We start from the raw sequence: 23,362 nt of genomic DNA, 5'->3' as shown, positions 1-23,362 counted from the left end.
CATACAACCCTACCACCCGCCGCCCCATCATCCCTCCCCCCTGGTGCCAGGCTCTGACTTCAGTCTGAAGCCCCTGGTCTTTTTGCCACCTAGCAACGCCCCCGAGTGTCATTGTAGGTGCATTAGCTAGGCCTTATGGCCTGGTAGCCTGGTAGTCCTGCCCAGGATTTAGCCAAACGGCCTACCAAAAGAGGCACTTTGCAAAAAAAAAAAAAAAGAGCTTAGGTGACGTGGCCTTGTGCTCCTTCTCGTAGTGGGTTTGCCATACCCAAGTGATACTAAAATCACCCCTGTGGTGACCAATTACCAGGGGCACCAACACCATGGGCTCTCTGCCTTCCCAACCCATGGACAGACCAACCAGGTGGCACCACTCAAACCAGAAGGCACTGGGACCCTCGAAACCCTCCACGCCCAAGGAGTACTCCTGACCCACACCCTACGTGTTGCAGACTCGTTTGGTTTCCTCGCCTATCAGGAAAAGCTCCTCAGGATCCCCCATCATACCAGCAGGGGGTACTGTACAGGAAGCCATCCCTACCGAAAAGCCAGAATGACGGACTAGCACCCCAACTAGACACTGATGAGAACAGATACTACACTTTATCCTAGCCAAAAACCGTACTTTTGTGTGCGTTTTTTCACATGCACTTTTTGGTACACTCGGTGTTTAGTTTTTGCGCACCACTGTGGGTTTAAAAAAATAAATAAGTACATACAATTTAACCACGAGTAAAAACTTAAAACTCTTCAGGTACATTTTACAACAAAGTGCATTTAATATTTTCTTCCCTTAGATAGAAGGTCTCTGGGGTGAATCTGTAGAGGTACTTCCCCGTAGAATAGACGGAGATCTCGTTGACTTACTCTTATGAAGGTACTCGATCAGCTGGTAGATTTGTGCAATGCCTTCTTCTGTTAATGGAGCGCCAAACACAACGCCTTTCTCTGGAAGGAGAGAAGATGAAAAGCTCGGTCATTAAATCACACTTACTTCAAGACATTTGCGCTGTGAAGAGGTGAAAAGGTGACACTTTTCTTTGAAATGCTTTCATGTGAAAACAACTCGGCACCGACACCAACAAAAGCATGGACAGATCTGACCAACCGCCCTACGAGCCACGCATCATTCACTACAAACACAGCAGATGGTTTAACCCCTTCAAGTCCGCAACCTTTATTTCTTCCTAAATCCCTCAAGTCCCAAAGCTTTTTTCTCCCCGAGTCTTCGGACCTTTTTCTCCCTGAATCTATCGTGCTACTGGGTCTTTGTTTACCTGAATCCCCGAATGCTCTCGGGTCCCCGGGCCTTTTTGTACCCGAATCCCCTCAAGCCCCCGGCCCTTTTTTTCCCCCCCATGATTCCCTTGAGCCCATTCTCTCTCCCCCCCCCCCCCCCCAACAGCCCTCCCCCCTCAAGCACATTTCCCCCCCGCCCCCCCCGAGCCCATGGGCCCATTTCTGCCCATGGGCCCATTTCTGCCCCAGAGCCCATAGGCCCATTTCTCCCCCCCATTTCTCCCCCTGAGCCCATGGGCCCATTTCTCCCCCCGAGCAAATGGGCCCATTTCTCCCCGCGAGCCCATGGGCCCATTTCTCCCCCCGAGCCCATGGGCCCATTTCTCCCCCCGAGCCCATGGGCCCATTTCTCCCCCCGAGCCCATGGGCCCATTTCTCCCCCCGAGCCCATGGGCCCATTTCTCCCCCCGAGCCCATGGGCCCATTTCTCCCCCCGAGCCCATGGGCCCATTTCTCCCTGAATCCCTTTGAGTTCTTGGGCCTTTTGCAGTTTTGCTGCTTGAATCCTCGAGTCCCTGTGCCTTTTTGCTCCTGAATTTCCGATCCTTTTTATTCCCTGAATCCAGTGTCCCCATGCCTTTTTCTCCCTGAATCCCCAAGCTTTTTTCTCCCCAACCCCCCCCCCAATTACAATTAGAGCAGGCTTTGAATTAATTGAGAAAATGCAAAGTGTTCCCCCGAATGCTGCCCGTGCTGAGCGCCCTGTGTTCACTATGCAGCATGTCAGGTGCTTGGCACAGGACTCGGAAGCCAATGGAGATCAGTAGCAGTGTCTAAAGAGTGATTTCCAGCTTCTAGATGAGCATTTCTCAACCTATTTCTACACACAAATAACTTTCTGGTCTCAGGGAACCCCTGCTAAAATTTACTATATCTACAACTCATGATACATTAATATGAAGGTCAGTGGGAGGAATGCTCCTTATACTTGTGGTCATTGGGAAGAATTACCCTCTTACAGATAGCTACAAAGATTAATGGTGTCAGTGGGAACTTATCTAGGAGGCTGGAATTGCTCATTGAGCCCTTGGTAAGCTCTGGATAAACTCCAGGGTTCCATGAAACCCTGATTGCGAAACCCCACTCTAAAAGAACCCTTTGGTTTCATGGAACCCTGGTTGAGAAACCCTGCTCTGGAGGAAACCTGGTTGAGAAACCCTGCCCTAAAAGAACCCTTGGGTTTCATGGAACCCTGGTTGAGAAACCCTGCTCTGGAGGAAGCCTGGTTGAGAAACCCTGCTCTGAAGGAACCCTGGTTGAGAAACCCTGCTCTGAAGGAACCCTGGTTGAGAAACCCTGCTCTGAAGGAACCCTGGTTGAGAAACCCTGCTCTGAAGGAACCCTGGTTGAGAAACCCTGCTCTGAAGGAACCCTGGTTGAGAAACCCTGCTCTGAAGGAACCCTGGTTGAGAAACCCTGCTCTAAAGGAACCCTGGTTGAGAAACCCTGCTCTAAAGGAACCCTGGTTGAGAAACCCTGCTCTAAAGGAACCCTGGTTGAGAAACCCTGCTCTAAAGGAACCCTGGTTGAGAAACCCTGCTCTAAAGGAACCCTGGTTGAGAAACCCTGCTCTAAAGGAACCCTGGTTGAGAAACCCTGCTCTAAAGGAACCCTGGTTGAGAAACCCTGCTCTAAAGGAACCCTGGTTGAGAAACCCTGCTCTAAAGGAACCCTGGTTGAGAAACCCTGCTCTAAAGGAACCCTGGTTGAGAAACCCTGCTCTAAAGGAACCCTGGTTGAGAAACCCTGCTCTAAAGGAACCCTGGTTGAGAAACCCTGCTCTAAAGGAACCCTGGTTGAGAAACCCTGCTCTAAAGGAACCCTGGTTGAGAAACCCTGCTCTAAAGGAACCCTGGTTGAGAAACCCTGCTCTAAAGGAACCCTGGTTGAGAAACCCTGCTCTAAAGGAACCCTGGTTGAGAAACCCTGCTCTGGAGGAACCCTGGTTGAGAAACCCTGCTCTGGAGGAACCCTGGTTGAGAAACCCTGCTCTGGAGGAACCCTGGTTGAGAAACCCTGCTCTGGAGGAACCCTGGTTGAGAAACCCTGCTCTGGAGGAACCCTGGTTGAGAAACCCTGCTCTGGAGGAACCCTGGTTGAGAAACCCTGCTCTGGAGGAACCCTGGTTGAGAAACCCTGCTCTGGAGGAACCCTGGTTGAGAAACCCTGCTCTGGAGGAACCCTGGTTGAGAAACCCTGCTCTGGAGGAACCCTGGTTGAGAAACCCTGCTCTGGAGGAACCCTGGTTGAGAAACCCTGCTCTGGAGGAACCCTGGTTGAGAAACCCTGCTCTGGAGGAACCCTTGGGTTTCATGGAACCCTGGTTGAGAAACCCCGTTTTAGAGAAACCCTGGTCTGGAGGAAACCTTGGGTTTACATGGAACCCTGGTTGAGAAACCCCATTCTGGAAGGATCTCACAGGTATGGTATATACACACACAGTTACATTTGTCCAACATTTGCTGGAACAAAGCAAATACGTCAAAATTGCCATACCTAAAAACTTCAGCTTGAAAATATAAAATATCACAGGGTCCCTTTATACAGCTTTTACATGCCCCTTCAGGGAAGCCAATTGTGTCCTCAGGACTAAACTATTAGACACTATCATACAAACGTAGGGGTGCACCGAATGGAAATTTTGGTGCTGAAACTGAAAATGCAGGATGCACGAAAACCGAAAAGGACAGTTTAAAAAAAATTATATATTATTCAGCTTTATTCATACCATTTTAAATTAATATGAATTTATTGTTGGCCATTATTGGCACCTTTAGTGCAAGAAAGGTCAAGAAAAATGCAGTCTGTAGTCTCTAACAATCTCTTGTATCGGGTTTGTAATCTCATACTTAAAAGGAGAAGTCCAGCCCTGAGCTTGCTTGGCTGGGCTTCTCCTAAGGGTAACAGGAGTGCAATTCGTTTTGCACTCTTGCAACCAGCTTTGTCACAAGAATCAGTCCAAGCACCGCGTCATCCCGACAATGAAGTCTGGATCCGCCAGGTGTCTGGACTGATGGCCGTCTCAGCGAGGCGCTCTCCGCCCCTCCACAGCTCAGCGCTCCAATGAGCCTGGAGGAGCAGAGCAGGAGAGCTGCTGAGCGACAGGCAGCAGCTCTCCTCTCGGGGAGCCGATGAACCGAGTCATCGGCGATGTTCGGTGGCTCGGTTCTCAGTGAAGGGGCGGCGGGGGAAAGAGGCAGCATCAGTCAAATGCTGCATCCACCTAGGCAAGTATGATTATGGGAATACATTCCCCCCCCCCCCCCCCCCCATACCTCTCTTTTAAACACACTACTAATGGTATTAGCAAAATTTCCATTCGGTGAACCTCTAGCAGACATGATACAGGAGATGGTCAGAGACTGCAGACATGATACAGGAGATGGTCAGAGACTGCAGACATGATACAGGACATGGTCAGAGACTGCAGACATGATACAGGACATGGTCAGAGACTGCAGACATGATACAGGACATGGTCAGAGACTGAAGATATGATACAGGACATGGTCAGAGACTGCAGACATGATACAGAACATGGTCAGAGACTGCAGATATGATACAGGACATGGTCAGAGACTGCAGACATGATACAGGACATGGTCAGAGACTGCAGACATGATACAGGAGATGATCAGAGACTGCAGACATGATACAGGAGATGATCAGAGACTGCAAGCATAATACAGGAGATGATCAGAAACTGCAGACATAGTACAGGAGATGATCAGAGACTGCAGACATGGTACAGGAGATGGTCAGAGACTGCAGACATGGTACAGGAGATGGTCAGAGACTGCAGACATGGTACAGGAGATCAATGCATCCTCGTCTGTGCTGCAGCATTTTTTTTTCTTTCAGCCAATTTTTTCCTTCAGCTGAATTTCGGTGCACCACTATACATATGTACACAATTTTCTACATTGGAGACATCTGTTCCCAAAAGCACTTACTTGTTATACTCAGAAACCAGCTAAGTGCCTGATGCGTTGTTGTTTAGTTCACCCGTATTGTCGTATAGTATACCCTTCTATACAGTCTGTCCTCAGCACATGCACTTCATTTATTCCATTTGTAGCAAACTGTATTAGTTGAGAATTCTTAGAAAGCAAAACCTTCATGGACCTAATGCAGTCCTCTTAATGCTCACTGTACGAGATCAGTCCATTCAATGCTGATACACTTAGTTAAAAGTAGAACTAATAGAACTAAAATAAAAACGTTTCCTTCCATTAAAGCCCAACTTCAGGGACTTAGAAAACAAACAAACAAAAAAAAAAAAAAAGAAAACCAATAAAGGGAGCCTCCTTCTGCTATGAGCAGTAACCAATAAAGGGAGCCTCCTTCTGCTCTTAGTAGTAACCAATAGAGGGAGCCTCCTTCTGCTCTTAGTAGTAACCAATAGAGGGAGCCTCCTTCTGCTCTTAGTAGTAACCAATAGAGGGAGCCTCCTTCTGCTCTGAGCAGTAACCAATAGAGGGAGCCTCCTTCTGCTCTGAGCAGTAACCAATAGAGGGAGCCTCCTTCTGCTCTGAGCAGTAACCAATAGAGGGAGCCTCCTTCTGCTCTGAGCAGTAACCAATAAAGGGAGCCTCCTTCTGCTCTGAGCAGTAACCAATAGAGGGAGCCTCCCCAACATATAATAGAGGGTTAATAGCGCTGTATTGTATTTGATGATGTTGAGGCTCCGCCTGTAGACTGGAGCTTTGGGAAGGGGGGGGGGGCACTAAAGTGGGGTATAAGGTAAAAAAGCTTGCACCGTGCACCCTAGACATAACAGGCAAGGGTGCAAGAAAGATTTTTTTTTTTTTTTTTTTTATGCGTGTAGAGATTTTCGCACACATTTAAAAAAAAATTCTTTTAGGCCTGAAGATTACTTAAAAAACATTCTTTGCATGAAGGTAAAAAAAACACTTCTGTGTGCAGTATACCCCCCCCCCCCCCCGCCCATACTTACCTAAGCTCCCTCTCAAGCCAGCGATGTGCATAAGAGCATCGGCTCTCCATGGACTCTCCCTCCTCATTGGCTGAGCCATTGGCTCTCGCTTTACCATGTGTATCGCAATGGAGGTTATTGTGCGTAGGCGAGTGCATTTGTACATGTAAATTTGAGGGGGGGGGGGGGATTTTAAGTGCTTGGGTTTAACTTTAGTTTTTTTTTCCCCCTTTAACCCCCTCCATGCCATCAATACGCAAATATGCCCCATTGGACTAAGGTTTTTTTTTCCGTGGGACCGCATTTTTGCGTACCTCCCTTTGTGCTGGGCGCGCTCCCAGCAAAGAGACCGGGGGCTTACCAAGAGCCCCGGGCCCCGTTCTAACGATCGGGACCTGGAACGCCCGGTTCCGGGTCACCTGATCACCATAACAGCCTCCGATTGGCTATCACAGTGATCAGTCACTGTGAGGCCGGCCCCTGTGTTTTCTGTGAATGGACGAGAGAAATACATTGTATCACTCTCCGTCCTTGCAGGGATAGAAAAAAATAAATAAATCGCATAATAATTCAAATATTATTATTATTATTATTATTATTATTATAAATTTTCTTGTTAAAAAAAAAATAATAAAAATAATAAAATAGGTAAAGTTGATCCAGGGGATATCCAAGGACCTCTTAGGGGGATCAGGAAGGAATCCCCCCCCCCCCCCCCCCCGGAGCAAATTAGATCATGCTTTGCTGGGGTTTTTCGCCTTCGTCTGGATCAACTGTGGGTAGGATTGTGTATATGGGATTGTATGAATTTTTTTTATTTTTTTTTTTTCGTTTTTTATTGGTTGAACTAGATGGACTTGCGTCTATTTTCAACCCACCTATAGAATTAAAAAAAACATTTTAAAAAATAGATCAAGGTGCCAAGGTCAGTGTTTGGGTCAAGGCCAGGGTCAGTATTTTTTGGACAGGATTTTTTTTTTTTTTAATATTACTATCAGTGTCAGTTAGTATCTGTGTGTTTTAGGTAGGATTAAACGAGTACAAACAACAACCAACGTAAACATATGCGGTATCGCTGCGATTGCCAAGAGCAGGAGAATATATTTTGGGCTGTTCTTTGGTGGTTAGTTATGGTAATAGCAAGAAATTTACAGTTACATTTTTAAAAAATGATTCTTTTTTTGTTTGTTTTTTTTTACTATTATTTTGGGCCAGTTTTCCTTTGATAATAAAATAAATAAATAAACCCGGAGATATCCATCATTTACCACCAAATGAAAGCCCAATTTGTTCGGAGAAAAAAAAAAAAAAAAAAAAACGCGGTATCCACCTGGTTGCAGAAAGTAGTTGTGATGATCTGTACGATTTTACTAACATTTTTGTCAAAATGACAAAATTGAGCTCAGGCATTTAGATTTGTTTTACTCTTAGGCGTGAATGGGTTATTTTTTTATGGGTTAAATCCGCTATAACTATATGAGGATTTGTTGGTGACAGGTTCTCTTTAATGTGGCACGCCACACTTTTCACATATTTGTAAAAATTTAAATAAATAATAAAATTTTTTTTTTACTTTTCCTTCCACTTCACAATTATGTGCCACTTTGTGTTGGTCTATCACATAAAATCCCAATAAAATACATTTACATTTTTCGGTTGTAACATGACAAAATGTGGAAAATTTCAAGGGGTATGAATACTTTCTCAAGGGACTGTACCAACTGCGTTTAAGTAATCCCTAGTAGCTCTCCCGCACCTTGTGTCTCGATGCCCCGGGCTGGCACGGTGCCCACCGTAGAATTTGCAGAGGCAGAGCAGTATAGGACTGGTCAGAAGAGGGATTAGCGAGTTCCACCCATTTTTTGTGTTTAGTAAAAGTCAGCAGCTACAAAAAGTGCATCTCCTGACCTGTCCCGCGGTCCACCGATGCGGCCTCCCGAATCCTCTCTCCTCTCCTTGGCGCCGGCATTGCATGCGAGGGCACCCGGCTGCGACAGCTTGCGGCCTCACAGGCGGGTGCGCGCTGCGCCTTCTAAATGGCCGGGCAATCTTCTGGGACCTGTGACGTGTCCCAGAAGACTGCAGGGAGGGAGGGGGGGGGGGGCGCGGGCTTCCATTCGGTACTGCGAGCGGAGGTGGGAGCTGGGTACCTGTCAAAACTAGCCCCCCCCCTAAAAAAAAAAATGGATATGCCAAACATGGTAGGTCAGGGGTCCTTAACCACTTGCTGCAAAATCGCCGTAACTGTGCATCGGTGCTTTGACGCTAAATACCATTGTTATGGCAGCAGCTAGCTGCCATAACTCTGGCATTTTCAAAAATGGCGGGCGGTCCTCTAAGATAAAAGTGGTCTCCGCGGCGGATTCGCTGCAAGATCACTTCTATCAGGAGCGGCAGAGGGTCATCGGTGTGGCGGTGAAGGAGTTACAAGCACCGATCCCCCTTATAGCAGCTGGGGGGGGCGGGTTTGAGACAATATAGTGCAGAGTTTGTCCTCAGCACTTATTCCATTTATTTTCATTTGTATCCTTCTAGTTTATATTTCTCAGAAAGCGAAGCCTTCATAGACCCAATGCAGTCCCTTCATTACCCTCCGTATAGGAGATCAGTACACACACTTATAATGATAGGCATTTTTTTTTTTTTATTAGAGCAGTGAGGGGGATAGAGCCACTCAGGTGTTTAACCAGTTGCCCTACAGAAGATTTACCCCCCCCCCTTCATGACCAGGCCATTTTTTTGCAATACGGCACTGCGTTACTTGAACTGACAATTGCGCGGTTATGCAACGCTATCCCCAAATAAAATGCGTCAATTTTTTTTTTCCCACAAATAGCTTTTTTTTTTTTGGTGGTATTTGATCACCTTTTTGTTTAATTATAAAAAATAAAACCGCAGACAGACAATTAAAAAAAAAAACACAAAACAATATTTTTTACTTTCTGCTACAGAACGTATCCAACAAAAAATAAATAAATAGAAACATTTTCTTCATAAATTTAGGCCACTGTGTATTTTGCTACATATTTTTGGTAAAAAAAAAATCCCTATAAGTGTATAGTGATTGTTTTTGCACAAAAGTTATAGCGTCTACAACTATGGTATATATACACTGGAATTTAGGGGTGCACCGAATGGGTTTTTTGGTGCCGATACCGAAAATAAAAAATACACCAGGCCGAAAACCGAAACCGATAGCAAAAATGACCGATACCGAAAATGACTGGTTTTTAAAAAATATTTTTATACAGGAGATGGTCAGAGACTGGGGACATGGTACAGGAGATCAGTGCAGCCAGCCAGCGTCCCCAGTGCAGCCAGCCAGCGTCCCCAGCGCAGCCAGCCCAGCCGGCGTCCCCAGCGCAGCCAGCCAGCGTCCCCAGCCCAGCCAGCCAGCGTCCCCAGCGCAGCCAGCCAGCGTCCCCAGCGCAGCCAGCCCAGCCAGTGTCCCCAGGGCAGCCAGCCCAGCCAGTGTCCCCAGGGCAGCCAGCCCAGCCAGTGTCCCCAGGGCAGCCAGCCCAGCCAGTGTCCCCAGGGCAGCCAGCCCAGCCAGTGTCCCCAGGGCAGCCAGCCCAGCCAGCGTCCCCAGCGCAGCCAGCCAGCGTCCCCAGCGCAGCCAGCCAGCGTCCCCAGCGCAGCCAGCCAGCGTCCCCAGCGCAGCCAGCCAGCGTCCCCAGCGCAGCCAGCCAGCGTCCCCAGCGCAGCCAGCCCAGCCAGCGCAGCCAGCCCAGCCAGCGTCCCCAGCGCAGCCAGCGTCCCCAGCGCAGCCAGCGTCCCCAGCGCAGCCAGCGTCCCCAGCGCAGCCAGCCCAGCCAGCGTCCCCAGCGCAGCCAGCGTCCCCAGCGCAGCCAGCCCAGCCTGCCAGTGTCCAATCCTTGGACGGGTGATCTGTCTATCAAAGTGCCCGCACAAGGGGGAGGGGTTGTATATGACGATGCGCACGGCGGGGAACACACAGCTGTTGAAATGAAAGCTGTGATGTTCCCGGCGCTCTAATCAAACAGGCGGCGGCTCTCCTCTCTCTCTTCTGCGCTATACGACACCCCCGCAATGGGCAGCACAGGGGGGAATTCGAGCCCCGTCCCATTTTCGGCTCCATTATCGGCCATTTTTCTCTTTCTGCAAATTGCCAAAAAGGCCATTTTCGGCCGATGTGTTTCGGCGGCCGAAATTTCGGTGCATCCCTACTGGAATGTTTATTTTTTTATACTAGCAATGGCAGAGATTAGCAATTTATAGTGGAACGGACAAATCGGACACCAACTGACACTTTGCGGGAACCATCGACACCAATACAGTGATCAGCACTAAAAATATGCACTGTCACTGTACTAATGACACTGGCTGGGAAGGGGGTTAAACATCAGGGGCGATCAAAGGGTTAAACGCGTGCCTAGCCAGTGTCTGTGTACTGTGGGGGGAGGTGCTTTTACGAGGGGAAGGCATTGATCCATGTTCCTGCTTTGCAAAGACCCAGGTTCCATGCCTTCCTTACTGACAGAACAGCGATCTGCCGGTGTCGTGAACGATCAGCATGTCCTTGAAGACATCAAGTCCGTGGGACCGGCTGATCAGCTCCTGCTGTGTAGAAATTCTGTGACAAACACATATATTCCTCTTGGAGTCCTGGGAACAGTGCTATAGGGCAGTGGTCTCCAAACTCTGGCCCTGGGGCTGAATGCGGCTCTCTGCATGCCTTTATCTGGCCCTTGGGGCACCATTCCTCCCAATGCCAAAGAGGGCACTGTTCCTCCTATTGAAACCAATGATGGGGTATGGCTTACTCCCATTGACGGCGGGGCAATTTCTACTCCCACTGGCCCTAGTCCGGCACCCGTAAAGCCTGAAGGACAGTAAACTGGCCCTTGGTTTAGAAAGTTTGGAGACCCTGGGTATAGGGTATAAGGAGAGCTTACTCCAACCAATAAATCTGTAATCGATTAGGCCATCACTTAGATTGTTCTTATTCTACCTCCAAGGTCTACCTGTCATTGGTCAAATGTCCTATTTTTTCCTCTACAGGGCCACCAAGTCTTCTGCAGTCCCCTAACTCCCTTCAGAACCCCCATACCACACAACCTTATGCAGAGCTTTACATAATTTCCACATGCTGTATATATTTCGTATTTCCATACTTGTGCGAGTATAAACTTTTTTTTTTTTTTACTGTTTGGGCAAGGAAGGTTTTGGAAGAGTTTACGTTGGGTCTGGTCCCACCAAGGCTGAGAACCCTTCTCTAAACCAATTATACAGATATCAGTTTTTAAAACGGGACTTTCGATCAGATGCAAGGAGAATACTAACCTTTCCGTCTGAGAAAACTGAGCGATTTGAAGAAGGAGGCCGTTCCGCTCTGCCCAGGAAGTTTCGGTTCCACCTCACCCATCAGCTGAGCGAACTCCGTACCGGGCAGGTCTATTAATCTGGTGATATTGCTGACCACCAGCTCGGTGAACACCTCTGGATTCTCATGCCGAAGCTTTTCCACGAAAAAGTCCGGGTTGTAGATGACGGGCTGGCTTCGCAATGAAACATCATTGCAGATGACGATGTTACGCAAAGCATCGCTGGAAAAAAAAAAAATTTTTAAAAATCAAGACGTTGAAGGAAAATCGCTTTCACATCAAAGAGTTTTTACCAATTTGACAGCAAAGTCCTACCAATGTCGGAAAAACATTTTTCAGCATATTTTTGGTATGGACATATCGCCACCACCTGCTTAACCCCCTTCCAGCCCAGCCCAGGGATCCCTTAGTAGAGTCCTGCTGCCGGAATTTGCGTTGCAGCAAAATGTCCATACAATTGTACCCTTATGGTTCTCTACGGCACACAACCACCACACTCGTAGTCCATTGACACTTTCTTCAACTCTCCTACTGACCACACATTCTTCTTTCCTATATATTTAGGCCATTGGAGGGTCTATTATATACCGATCAGCTATAACATTATGACCACCCACTATAACCCCCAAAAGGCAAAGACTCACTAGACCTCTGAAGGTATGCTGTGGGATCTGACACCAAGCCATCAGTAGCAGTTCCTGCAAGTTGGGGGAGGTGAGGCCTCCATGGATCGGACTTGTTTTTCCAGCACATCCCACAGATGCTCGATTGGATTGAGATTTACAGAATCTGGAGGCCAAGTAAACTCATTGTTGTGTTCCTCAAACTATTCTTGGATTCATCAGACCAGGCCACCTTTTTTCATTGCTCTGTGCTCCATTTCTGATGCTCACATGCCAACTGTAGACACATTTGGATGTGGACATGGGTTAGACAACTTTCTATTGGAATTAGCATTCACTTTTTCAGCAACTTGAGCTCCAGCAGCTCTTCTATTGGATCGGACTACACAGGTCAGCCTTCCCCCGCCCCACCTCCCATCAGCGAGCCTTCCCCCGCCCCACCTCCCATCAGCGAGCCTTCCCCCGCCCCACCTCCCATCAGCGAGCCTTCCCCCGCCCCACCTCCTATCAGCGAGCCTTCCCCCGCCCCACCTCCCATCAGCGAGCCTTCCCCCGCCCCACCTCCCATCAGCGAGCCTTCCCCCGCCCCACCTCCCATCAGCGAGCCTTCCCCCGCCCCACCTCCCATCAGCGAGCCTTCCCCCGCCCCACCTCCCATCAGCGAGCCTTCCCCCGCCCCACCTCCCATCAGCGAGCCTTTCCCCGCCCCACCTCCCATCAGCGAGCCTTTCCCCGCCCCACCTCCCATCAGCGAGCCTTCCCCCGCCCCACCTCCCATCAGCGAGCCTTCCCCCGCCCCACCTCCCATCAGCGAGCCTTCCCCCGCCCCACCTCCCATCAGCGAGCCTTCCCCCGCCCCACCTCCCATCAGCGAGCCTTTCCCCGCCCCACCTCCCATCAGCGAGCCTTTCCCCGCCCCACCTCCCATCAGCGAGCCTTCCCCCGCCCCACCTCCCATCAGCGAGCCTTCCCCCGCCCCACCTCCCATCAGCGAGCCTTCCCCCGCCCCACCTCCCATCAGCGAGCCTTCCCCCGCCCCACCTCCCATCAGCGAGCCTTTCCCCGCCCCACCTCCCATCAGCGAGCCTTTCCCCGCCCCACCTCCCATCAGCGAGCCTTTCCCCGCCCCACCTCCCATCAGCGAGCCTTTCCCCGCCCCACCTCCCATCAGCGAGCCTTTCCCCGCCCCACCTCCCATCAGCGAGCCTTTCCCCGCCCCACCTCCCATCAGCGAGCCTTTCCCCGCCCCACCTCCCATCAGCGAGCCTTTCCCCGCCCCACCTCCCATCAGCGAGCCTTTCCCCGCCCCACCTCCCATCAGCGAGCCTTTCCCCGCCCCACCTCCCATCAGCGAGCCTTTCCCCGCCCCACCCCCCATCAGCGAGCCTTCAACCGCCCCACCCCCCATCAGCGAGCCTTCAACCGCCCCACCTCCCATCAGCGAGCCTTCAACCGCCCCACCTCCCATCAGTGAGCCTTCCCCCGCCCCACCTCCCATCAGCAAGCCTTCCCCCGCCCCACCTCCCATCAGCGAGCCTTCCCCCGCCCCACCTCCCATCAGCGAGCCTTCCCCCGCCCCACCTCCCATCAGCGAGCCTTCCCCCGCCCCACCTCCCATCAGCGAGCCTTCCCCCGCCCCACCTCCCATCAGCGAGCCTTCCCCCGCCCCACCTCCCATCAGCGAGCCTTCCCCCGCCCCACCTCCCATCAACGAGCCTTCCCCCGCCCCACCTCCCATCAACGAGCCTTTCCCCGCCCCACCTCCCATCAACGAGCCTTCAACCGCCCCACCTCCCATCAACGAGCCTTCAACCGCCCCACCTCCCATCAACGAGCCTTCAACCGCCCCACCTCCCATCAACGAGCCTTCAACCGCCCCACCTCCCATCAACGAGCCTTCAACCGCCTCACCTCTCATCAACGAGCCTTCAACCACCCCACCTACCATCAGCGAGCCTTCCCTGCCCCACCTCCCATCAACGAGCCTTCAACCGCCCCACCTCCCATCAACGAGCCTTCAACCGCCCCACCTACCATCAGCGAGCCTTCCCTGCCCCACCTTCATAAATGAGCCTTGGCCTCCCAATGACCCTGTCACCAGCTGCCAAGTTTTCCTTCCTTAGACCACTTTTGGTTGGTTCTGACCATTGCAGACCGGGAACATGCCAGAAGAGCTGAAGTTTTGAAGTTGCTCTGACCCAGTCGTCTAGACATCACAATTTGGTCCTGGTCAGAGTCCCTCAAATCCTTAACTGACGCATTCTTTCTGCTTTCACTACATCAACTTCAGGGAAAACATGTTAATTTGCTGTCTAAAATATCTCACCTATTGTAACAAGATAAATCAATGTTATTCACTTTACCCATCAGAATGTTATTGCTGATAAGTGTAGATTTTACATTGCTGTGTGGTCTACAAACAGATAAAATTGTGCATTGTAATAAAATATAAATATCGTTAAGACAATGGCACAGAAAACGAAGAGCATGAGAGTAAAAACAGTGTTACAACCTTAAACAGTTTTTTCTTTTATAGCTCAGAACAGAAATCTCCCTGAATCCATATCGGGAATTGTGCCGGAGGTTAGTCCTAAAAGCTTTAGCAGCGTACACAGCTCTTTCTTCGATGTTACCAGAGCCGCAGGGCAAAAAAAACCACAACAAAGGACGCCATTGACAAGAGTATGAAAGTGCTTCACTAAATAGCAGCGAACTACGGAACGGAGTGCGCACACGGCAAACACTTTTTAATGCTCTACTGAATGAGAAAGGCTCAGGACACTGGGACGCACAAAGGAGAGGACGCGGGCAGCTTTGAAGTGATCTTACGGTTAGCGGAAAACACATCTAAAAATCAACAACGTGAGCTTTTCCAAATTAAATATATTATCCCAAAATGCAACAATGTAACGTCTTCCATTAAAGTAAAAACAAATACTGTTCTCAAACCGCAGACATTCTAGAGAGGAATAAAAGATGGTTAAAAGGCATAGATTAGGAATCGTCGGGCCAACAATTACAAAGACGAGACAAGACAGAGAAAAAAAAAAAAGAAGTCTTACAGGAGAGCAGAAATCTTCGGCATTTATATTGAAGGAGACGGCTGAGGACGAAGCCGTGTACGAGGCATGGAGGGAATATACAACCCATGCACATTCCTGGCATATCACCCACCACAATAGGACATTGTATGTCCAAAAACTCCACCGAGCGCCATTTCCTGGGACTTAAGGTCAACTAGTCCCATGTCCACAGGAAGCCAAGTAAGGAGGTCACCATTACCGACCACAATAGAATATTGTATGTCCAAAATCTCCACCGAGCACCATTTTCCAGGGATTAGGGTCAACTAGTCCCATGTCCACAGTAAGCCAAGTAAGAGGTCACCATTACCGACCACAATAGAATATTGTATGTCCAAAAACTCCACCGAGCGCCATTTCCTGGGACTTAAGGTCAACTAGTCCCATGTCCACAGGAAGCCAAGAGGTCACCAAGTCTTACCGACCAAAACTAGGAGGACATTGTATGTCCAAAAACCAGATTGAGCGCCATTTCCTGGGACTTAAGGTCAACTAGTCCCATGTCCACAGGAAGCCAAGTAAGGAGGTCACCATTACCGACCACAATAGAATATTGTATGCCCAAAATCTCCACCGAGCACCATTTTTCAGGGATTAAGGTCAACTAATCCCATGTCCACAGGAAGCCAAGAGGTCACCAAGTCTTACCGACCAAAACTAGGAGGACATTGTATGTCTAAAAACCAGATTGAGCGCCATTTCCTGGGACTTAAGGTCAACTAGTCCCATGTCCACAAGAAAGCCAAAGTAAGAGGTCACAATGCTTTACCAACCACAAAAGAAAAACATTATTTGTCCAAAAACTCCACCGAGCACCATTTCCCAGGAAATAAAGTCAACTAGTCCCATGACCATGGGAGGCCAAGTAAGAGGTCACCATGTCTTACAGACCACAATAGGAGATGGTATGCCAAAAATCTCCTCCGAGCACCATTTCCTGGGGATTAAAGTAAACTACTAGTCCCATGTCCACGGGAGGCCAAGAGGTCACCATTGTCTTTACACCCACAATAGGACATTGTATGTCCAAAAACCCCACCGAGCCCCATTTCCCAAGACTCAGGCACATCATAAAACTTGCCTATTGGTCTTTCAATACAATAGAGGGCCACAGTGACTAATATAAAGGGTCAGTAGTCAAGAGGAGCAGAAGCATGCTGGAATCCTACATTGAGGCCGCATTCACACTTTAGCTGATGTCTTTACACGATATTCAGCAATAGGAATCCTATTCTTTTCAATACAGGCCATTCACATCCCTACATCAAGAAGCTCGAAAAGGGCATGAGGTTTTTTTTTTTAATTTTACGTTCTGCTACGCTCATTTTTGGCCCCAGAGACTCCAAAAGTGTATTTGCACCTAAACAACTAACCCCCCCCCCCCCCCCACTGTTTTGCTTTCTGACTTTTAAAGTTCTTAGCGGTAAAGCAAGGAAGCAATAAAACCTCTGTAGTGCATCATGTGCTTTACTAAACAAAATGCTGTACATACAAACTACAATCGAAATACGCTAAAATTACTGAGCCCAGGTTAAAAGGGCTTCACGATCTCCGTAGGCAACCCGGAACCTAAAAGCTCTATTCTACGAGTGACTGCAGGAAAGTCGGGCAATTGTGTCATCCTCAGGTGAAGTGTCTAACAGAGTTTCCTTGTTGTTGGGACATTATGGAGTCCTCCAAAACTATTCCCGCTTTGTCTACAGCACATGGCTGAGTTCAAGTCCTTTGTTCCCTCCCCCTACTTCCTACTAACATCACTTCCTGTTCCATGAAACCAAACAGGTTAATTAGCATATGAATAGGGACAGCCCAGCTTCTGAAAACAATATCTAAATAACTAAAATTCTATAAAAAAATTCACCAAAAATAGCCATAGCAACACACCCACCCAGAAGATTGCATACATGTGCACACACGTTTGAAAAACACTTGAATAAAAATGACATACCATATATATACTCGATATAAGCCGAGTTTTTCAGCACATTTTTTTGTGCTGAAAATGCCCCCCCTCGACTTATACTCGAGTCAAGCACTTTTCTGCAGCAGAAAATGACATTTTCTGAACTGACTTTGGGGCCCCGTATCTCGGGGCCACTTGGTGCTAGGAACCCCAAATTTGTGACCCAGAGGAACATACACTACAACATATCCAAAGCTGGGGTTCCTAGCACAAAGGGGCCCCGAGATACGGGGCCCCAAAGTCGGTTCAGAAAATGTCATTCTCTGCTGCAGAAAAGTGCTTGACATTTTCCGAACCAAATTTGGGGCCCTGTATCTCTGGGCCACTTGGATATGTTGTAGTGCTAGTTCCACTGGGTTTGCACACCAAATTTGGGGCTCCTAGTACCAAGTGGCCTCGAGATACGGGGCCCCAAAGTCGTTGAACTGTGTCCATCTGCAGCAATGTCATTTCGGGACCCTTTGGGTCCAGAGACCCCAAATTTTGGCTGCAGCTAGGGGGGCATCTAGGGACCCTTAACTACCGAGTTTGAAGTTTGGGGCCCTATGGCTGCAAATGGGCACAGTGAGGCTGCAAATGGGCATTGTTGACCCTCTTTTCCCACTTACAGTAGCTGCGCATTTCTCACCCTCGGCTTATACTCGGGTCAATAAGTTTTCCCAGTTAGGTGCCTCGGCTTATATTCGGGTCGACTTATACTCGAGTATATACGGTATATGCACGTGCAATATATGCAAAGAAAAGCACCTGCATGAACATATACTAAGTGCAAATGCAGGCTTTGTGTTTGTATGAGTGTTTTTGTGGTCACTTAGGCGTGTGCTATTTTTTAGCCTATGGAAAGCTAGTTACTAGACAAGAAAACACATGAAAAAATGGGTGGTGTGCATTTTCCCAGGCAGTAAAAATACTCGCCCCCATGTATATGCACACAGGGCCACCCTTAGAAATCATGGGGCCCTGTTAGCCTACCTGACAGGTTCAGGACCTGAGCCCAACCACCCTAGCCTGCAGGCACTGTGCGTCATAGGGGGAATTAGGGTGTAGCAAAATTTTGCCAACAGTGGGAGGGGTTTAAAACTTGTACAGATCACAGGGGTCAAAAGAATGAAACAGAGTGCAGGGGTCAGGCATATGCAACGTACAGTGTGCAGGGATTGCAAGTATTGTACAGATTGCAGGGGTCAAGAGTATGTATTGTACAGAGTGCAGGGGTCAAGAGTATGTATTGTACAGAGTGCAGGGGTCAGGAGTATGTATTGTACAGAGTGCAGGGATCAGGAGTATGTATTGTACAGAGTGCAGGGGTCAGGAGTATGTATTGTACAGAGTGCAGGGGTCAGGAGTATGTATTGTACAGAGTGCAGGGATCAGGAGTATGTATTGTACAGAGTGCAGGGATCAGGAGTATGTATTGTACAGAGTGCAGGGATCAGGAGTATGTATTGTACAGAGTGCAGGGATCAGGAGTATGTATTGTACAGAGTGCAGGGATCAGGAGTATGTATTGTACAGAGTGCAGGGATCAGGAGTATGTATTGTACAGAGTGCAGGGATCAGGAGTATGTAATGTACACAGTTCAGATGTAAGGAGTGGGTAACGCAAAGCAGGGGTCAGGGAACCACAGTGAATCACATTATCAGGAACCACGGTGCAGAAGATTACTCTGCCTACACGCAAAAGTCCTTAAATTGTCCCATTTTTCCTCCCCCCAACCCCTTCTAAACAAAAGGGGCCCGGGGGATTTAAAAATAAATTGCTGCAGAGCAAGGTGGACAGAAATGGGGAGCCCCCCCCCTCTGCCTTCAGGTCCCCTACTGACTTGATGGGGCCGCGCCCTGTACTGGAGGGACAGCAGGTCTCCCTTGTTGTCATGTTAATAAAGGCTCAAGGAATGTTGCTCTAACGCTTACAGTGCATCTGGAAAGTATTCACACCACTTCACTTTTTCCACATTTTGTTATGTTACAGCTTTATTCCAACATTGATTCAATTCATTATTTTCCTCCAAAATTCTACAAACAATCCCCCATAATGAGTATGTGAAATAAGTTTGTTTGAAATCTTTGCAAATTTAATAAAAATATAAAACGAAAATAAATCCCATGTACACAAGTATCACAGGCTCCTCCCACGTACACAAGTATCACAGGCTCCTCCCACGTACACAAGTATCACAGGCTCCTCCCACGTACACAAGTATCACAGGCTCCTCCCACGTACACAAGTATCACAGGCTCCTCCCACGTACACAAGTATCACAGGCTCCTCCCACGTACACAAGTATCACAGGCTCCTCCCACGTACACAAGTATCACAGGCTCCTCCCACGTACACAAGTATCACAGGCTCCTCCCACGTACACAAGTATCACAGGCTCCTCCCACGTACACAAGTATCACAGGCTCCTCCCACGTACACAAGTATCACAGGCTCCTCCCACGTACACAAGTATCACAGGCTCCTCCCACATACATAAATATCACAGGCTCCTCCCACATACATAAATATCACAGGCTCCTCCCACATACATAAATATCACAGGCTCCTCCCACATACATAAATATCACAGGCTCCTCCCACATACATAAGTCTCACAGCCTTTGCTCAATACTTTGGTGAAGGACCTTTGGCACCAATTAGAGCCTCAAGTCTTTTTGAGTATGATGCTACAAGCTCGGCACACCTATTTTTGGGCAGTTTCTCCCGTTCTTCTTTGCAGGACCTCTCAAGCTCCATCAGGATGGATGGGGAGCGTTGGTACACAGTCATTTTCATATCTCTCCAGAGATGTTCAATCGGGTTCAATTCTGGGCTCTGGCTGGGCCACTCAAGGACATTCACAGAGTTGTCCCGTAGCCACTCCTTTGTTATCTTGGCTGTGTGCTTAGGGTCGTTGTCCTGTTGGAAGATGAACCTTCGCCCCAGTCTGAGGTCCAGAGCGCTCTGGAGCAGGTTTTCATCAAGGATGTCTCTGTGCATTGCTGCATTCATCTTTCCCTCAATCCTGACTAGTCTCCCAGTCCCTGCCGCTGAAAAACTTCCCCACAGCATGATGCTGCCACCACCATGCTTCACTGTAGGGATGCTATTGGTCAGGTGATGAGCGGTGCCTGGTTTCCTCCAGACATGACGCTTGCTATTTAAGCCAAAGAGTTCAATCTTTGTTTCATCAGACCAGAGAATTTTGTTTCTCATGGTCTGAGAGTCCTTCAGGTGCCTTTTGGCAAACTCCAGCTGGGCTGTCAGGAGCCTTTTACTGAGGAGTGTCTTCCGTCTGGCCACTCTACCATACAGGCCTGATTGGTGGAGTGCTGCAGAGATGGTTGTTCTTCTGGAAGGTTCTCCTCTCTCCACAGAGAAACGCTGGAGCTCTATCAGAGTGACCATTGGGGTCTTGGTCACCTCCCTGACTAAGACCCTTCTCCCTCGATTGCTCAGTTTGGCCGGGCGGCCTGCGGAAGAGTGCTGGTGGTTCCAAAGTTCTACATGTACAGATGATGGAGGCCACTGTGCTCACTGGACCAGAATTTTTTCTGTACCCTTCCCCAGATCTGTGCCTCGATACAATCCTGTCTTGGAGGTCTACAGACAATCCCTTGGACTTCATTGCTTGGTTTGTGCTCTGACATGCACTGTTGACTGTGGGACCTTCTATAGACAGGTGTGTGCCTTTCCAAATCATGTCCAAATCAACTGAATTTACCACAGGTGGACTCCAATCAAGTTGTAGAAACATCTCAAGGATGATCAGTGGAAACAGGAGGCACCTGTGCTCAATTCTGAGTGTCATGGCAAAGGCTATAATACTTATGTGCATGGGAGGAGCCCGTGATACTTATGCGCATGGGAGGAGCCCGTGATACTTATGCGCATGGGAGGAGCCCGTGATACTTATGCGCATGGGAGGAGCCCGTGATACTTATGCGCATGGGAGGAGCCCGTGATACTTATGCGCATGGGAGGAGCCCGTGATACTTATGCGCATGGGAGGAGCCCGTGATACTTATGCGCATGGGAGGAGCCCGTGATACTTATGCGCATGGGAGGAGCCCGTGATACTTATGCGCATGGGAGGAGCCCGTGATACTTATGCGCATGGGAGGAGCCCGTGATACTTATGCGCATGGGAGGAGCCCGTGATACTTATGCGCATGGGAGGAGCCCGTGATACTTATGCGCATGGGAGGAGCCCGTGATACTTATGCGCATGGGAGGAGCCCGTGATACTTATGCGCATGGGAGGAGCCCGTGATACTTATGCGCATGGGAGGAGCCCGTGATACTTATGTGCATGGGATTTTTTATTTTTAATGAATTTGCAAAGATTTCACAACAAACTTCTCTCACATTGTCATTATGGGGGATCGTTTGTAGAATTTTTAGGAAAATAATAAATTTAATCCATTTTGGAATAAGGCTCTAACATAACAAAATGTGGAAAAAGTGAAGTGCTGTGAATACTTTCCAGATGCACTGTAAATGTTGACCTGTAGAGCCTTTAAAGCAGGAGTAGGCAACCTGGGGCCCACCAGCTGTTGCAGAACTACAAGTCCATCATGCCTCTGGAAGTAATTGTAACTTCCAGCCTTGCAATGCCTCATGGGAAATGTAGTTTCACAACAGCTGGAGAGCCTCAGGTTGCCTACCCCTGCTTTAAAAGCATTACCTATGAAAAATGGTGTACCGAACTCTGTATGCCATCTCACAGGGGAACGCAATTTTAAGGCTTGACGTGTTGGGTATCTATTTTACTCATCCCAACCCCATCTTTGATATTTTACCAAACAGCTATATTGCATTTACGTGCACTGAAATGAACCTTAGCGTAAAATTTTGTTACTGAAATTTTGTGGTTAATAAAGCGCTAATTGGAACTGACGTCCATTTTATTCTCCAGCGTCTCTACTTTCAGGAAATGTAGAACATTTGGGGATTTTAACTAAACATCACCGTCTAAAATATGTGAGAGAAAAAAAAAAGAAGGAAACACAAAGTGGGCTGTCAGCAAAAGGGTTAAAAAAGTTTGCAAAAAAAGTAAAATAAAGTTTATCTTTCATAGGCGAGAACACAGAACGACAAGTGCAACTGTGTCATTGTGATGTATATAATTTGTTGTGTTCCCAAAGGAAGCAAACATTTCCTGCGATTATCTCGCCTACTGATCCACTATAAAGTCAAGTAAATGTCAGGATTTAGATCCCCCCCCCCCAGCCATTGTTCTCGGTTGTATAACTGACAATTTAAATACCTGCCAGAAAGGCCGGCCTGACAGCTCCCATCACTGAACTCTAATAAATATTCTTCTGATTCTGCGCGGCGTGCAGAAAGGAAAAAAAAAAAAAAACATTAGGCGCAGCTTTCACTTTGTATATCCTGCAGGCATTGTCCTATAGAGAATTATTTCTGGTGGTTACAAAAGTCAAAACGACTAAGTCAGTCCTCAGACAGGTATTCCATGCTGGAGTTGGAGGGGGGTCTCCCCTAAACCTACGAGACCCTTCCCAGGCCACCGACAACCTCCTTAGCACTCCATCTCCCACCCAACTTCCCTGCTAGCATGACATCCATATTTATGGGCTGGCCTGGCCACCCTGCCAGGACAGTACGCATGGAATTGGCCAGGTTCCCCTAAGTATGCAGCTCAACCCTCCTGGCATCCGCCCACTAACTGCTAGAAGTTTCTCCAGACTTCCAGAACCACAGGGCGGTACCAGAGACCTGCCTTTGTGAGTTAAGCAGCATAACCTCCATTAAACCCACAAGTCAAATAAAATTTGCCTGTACTACACTAATTGCACACTAGAGGGTGCTACACTGGTTATGTTGTTGGCCCTGCATTATGCCAAGTGTAGACACGCCCCCTCCCCTCTGGCTGGTTTCGTCATCCCTGTGCTGTACCAAGTAAAGACAAGCCCCCTAGAGCCTCTCCCCTCCAGCTTGCATTGTGGGCCCTGCACTACACAAGCCCACCCCCCTGGCGGCATTATCAGCCTTGTGCTGTGCCAATTGAGGACACGTCCCAGCAGCCTCACCCCCTCATCTCCATTTTTTATTTCTATTTATTTACTATCCCTTTCGCTGATGTCTACTAAGTAAACCTCTGAGTTAC

General features: G+C 48.6%; 1 protein-coding gene across 1 annotated transcript in view; it reads right to left on the bottom strand.

The window, feature by feature from the left end:
- The window catches only part of ARHGAP19 (Rho GTPase activating protein 19), a gene marked incomplete at its 3' end in the record, with an annotated part of 53,812 nt that overhangs the window by 19,779 nt on the left and 10,671 nt on the right, over window positions 1-23,362 (bottom strand). Inside the window, 2 exon segments of the mRNA XM_073595101.1 lie at window positions 868-948; window positions 11,540-11,802. Coding sequence (XP_073451202.1) covers window positions 868-948; window positions 11,540-11,802 — 344 coding nt within the window.

This window comes from Aquarana catesbeiana, linkage group LG08 (genome assembly GCF_042186555.1).
Source record: "Aquarana catesbeiana isolate 2022-GZ linkage group LG08, ASM4218655v1, whole genome shotgun sequence".
NCBI lineage: Eukaryota > Metazoa > Chordata > Amphibia > Anura > Ranidae > Aquarana > Aquarana catesbeiana.
The sequence above is the reverse complement of the archived record's forward strand: the minus strand, read 5'-3'. Positions and strand labels throughout refer to the sequence as shown.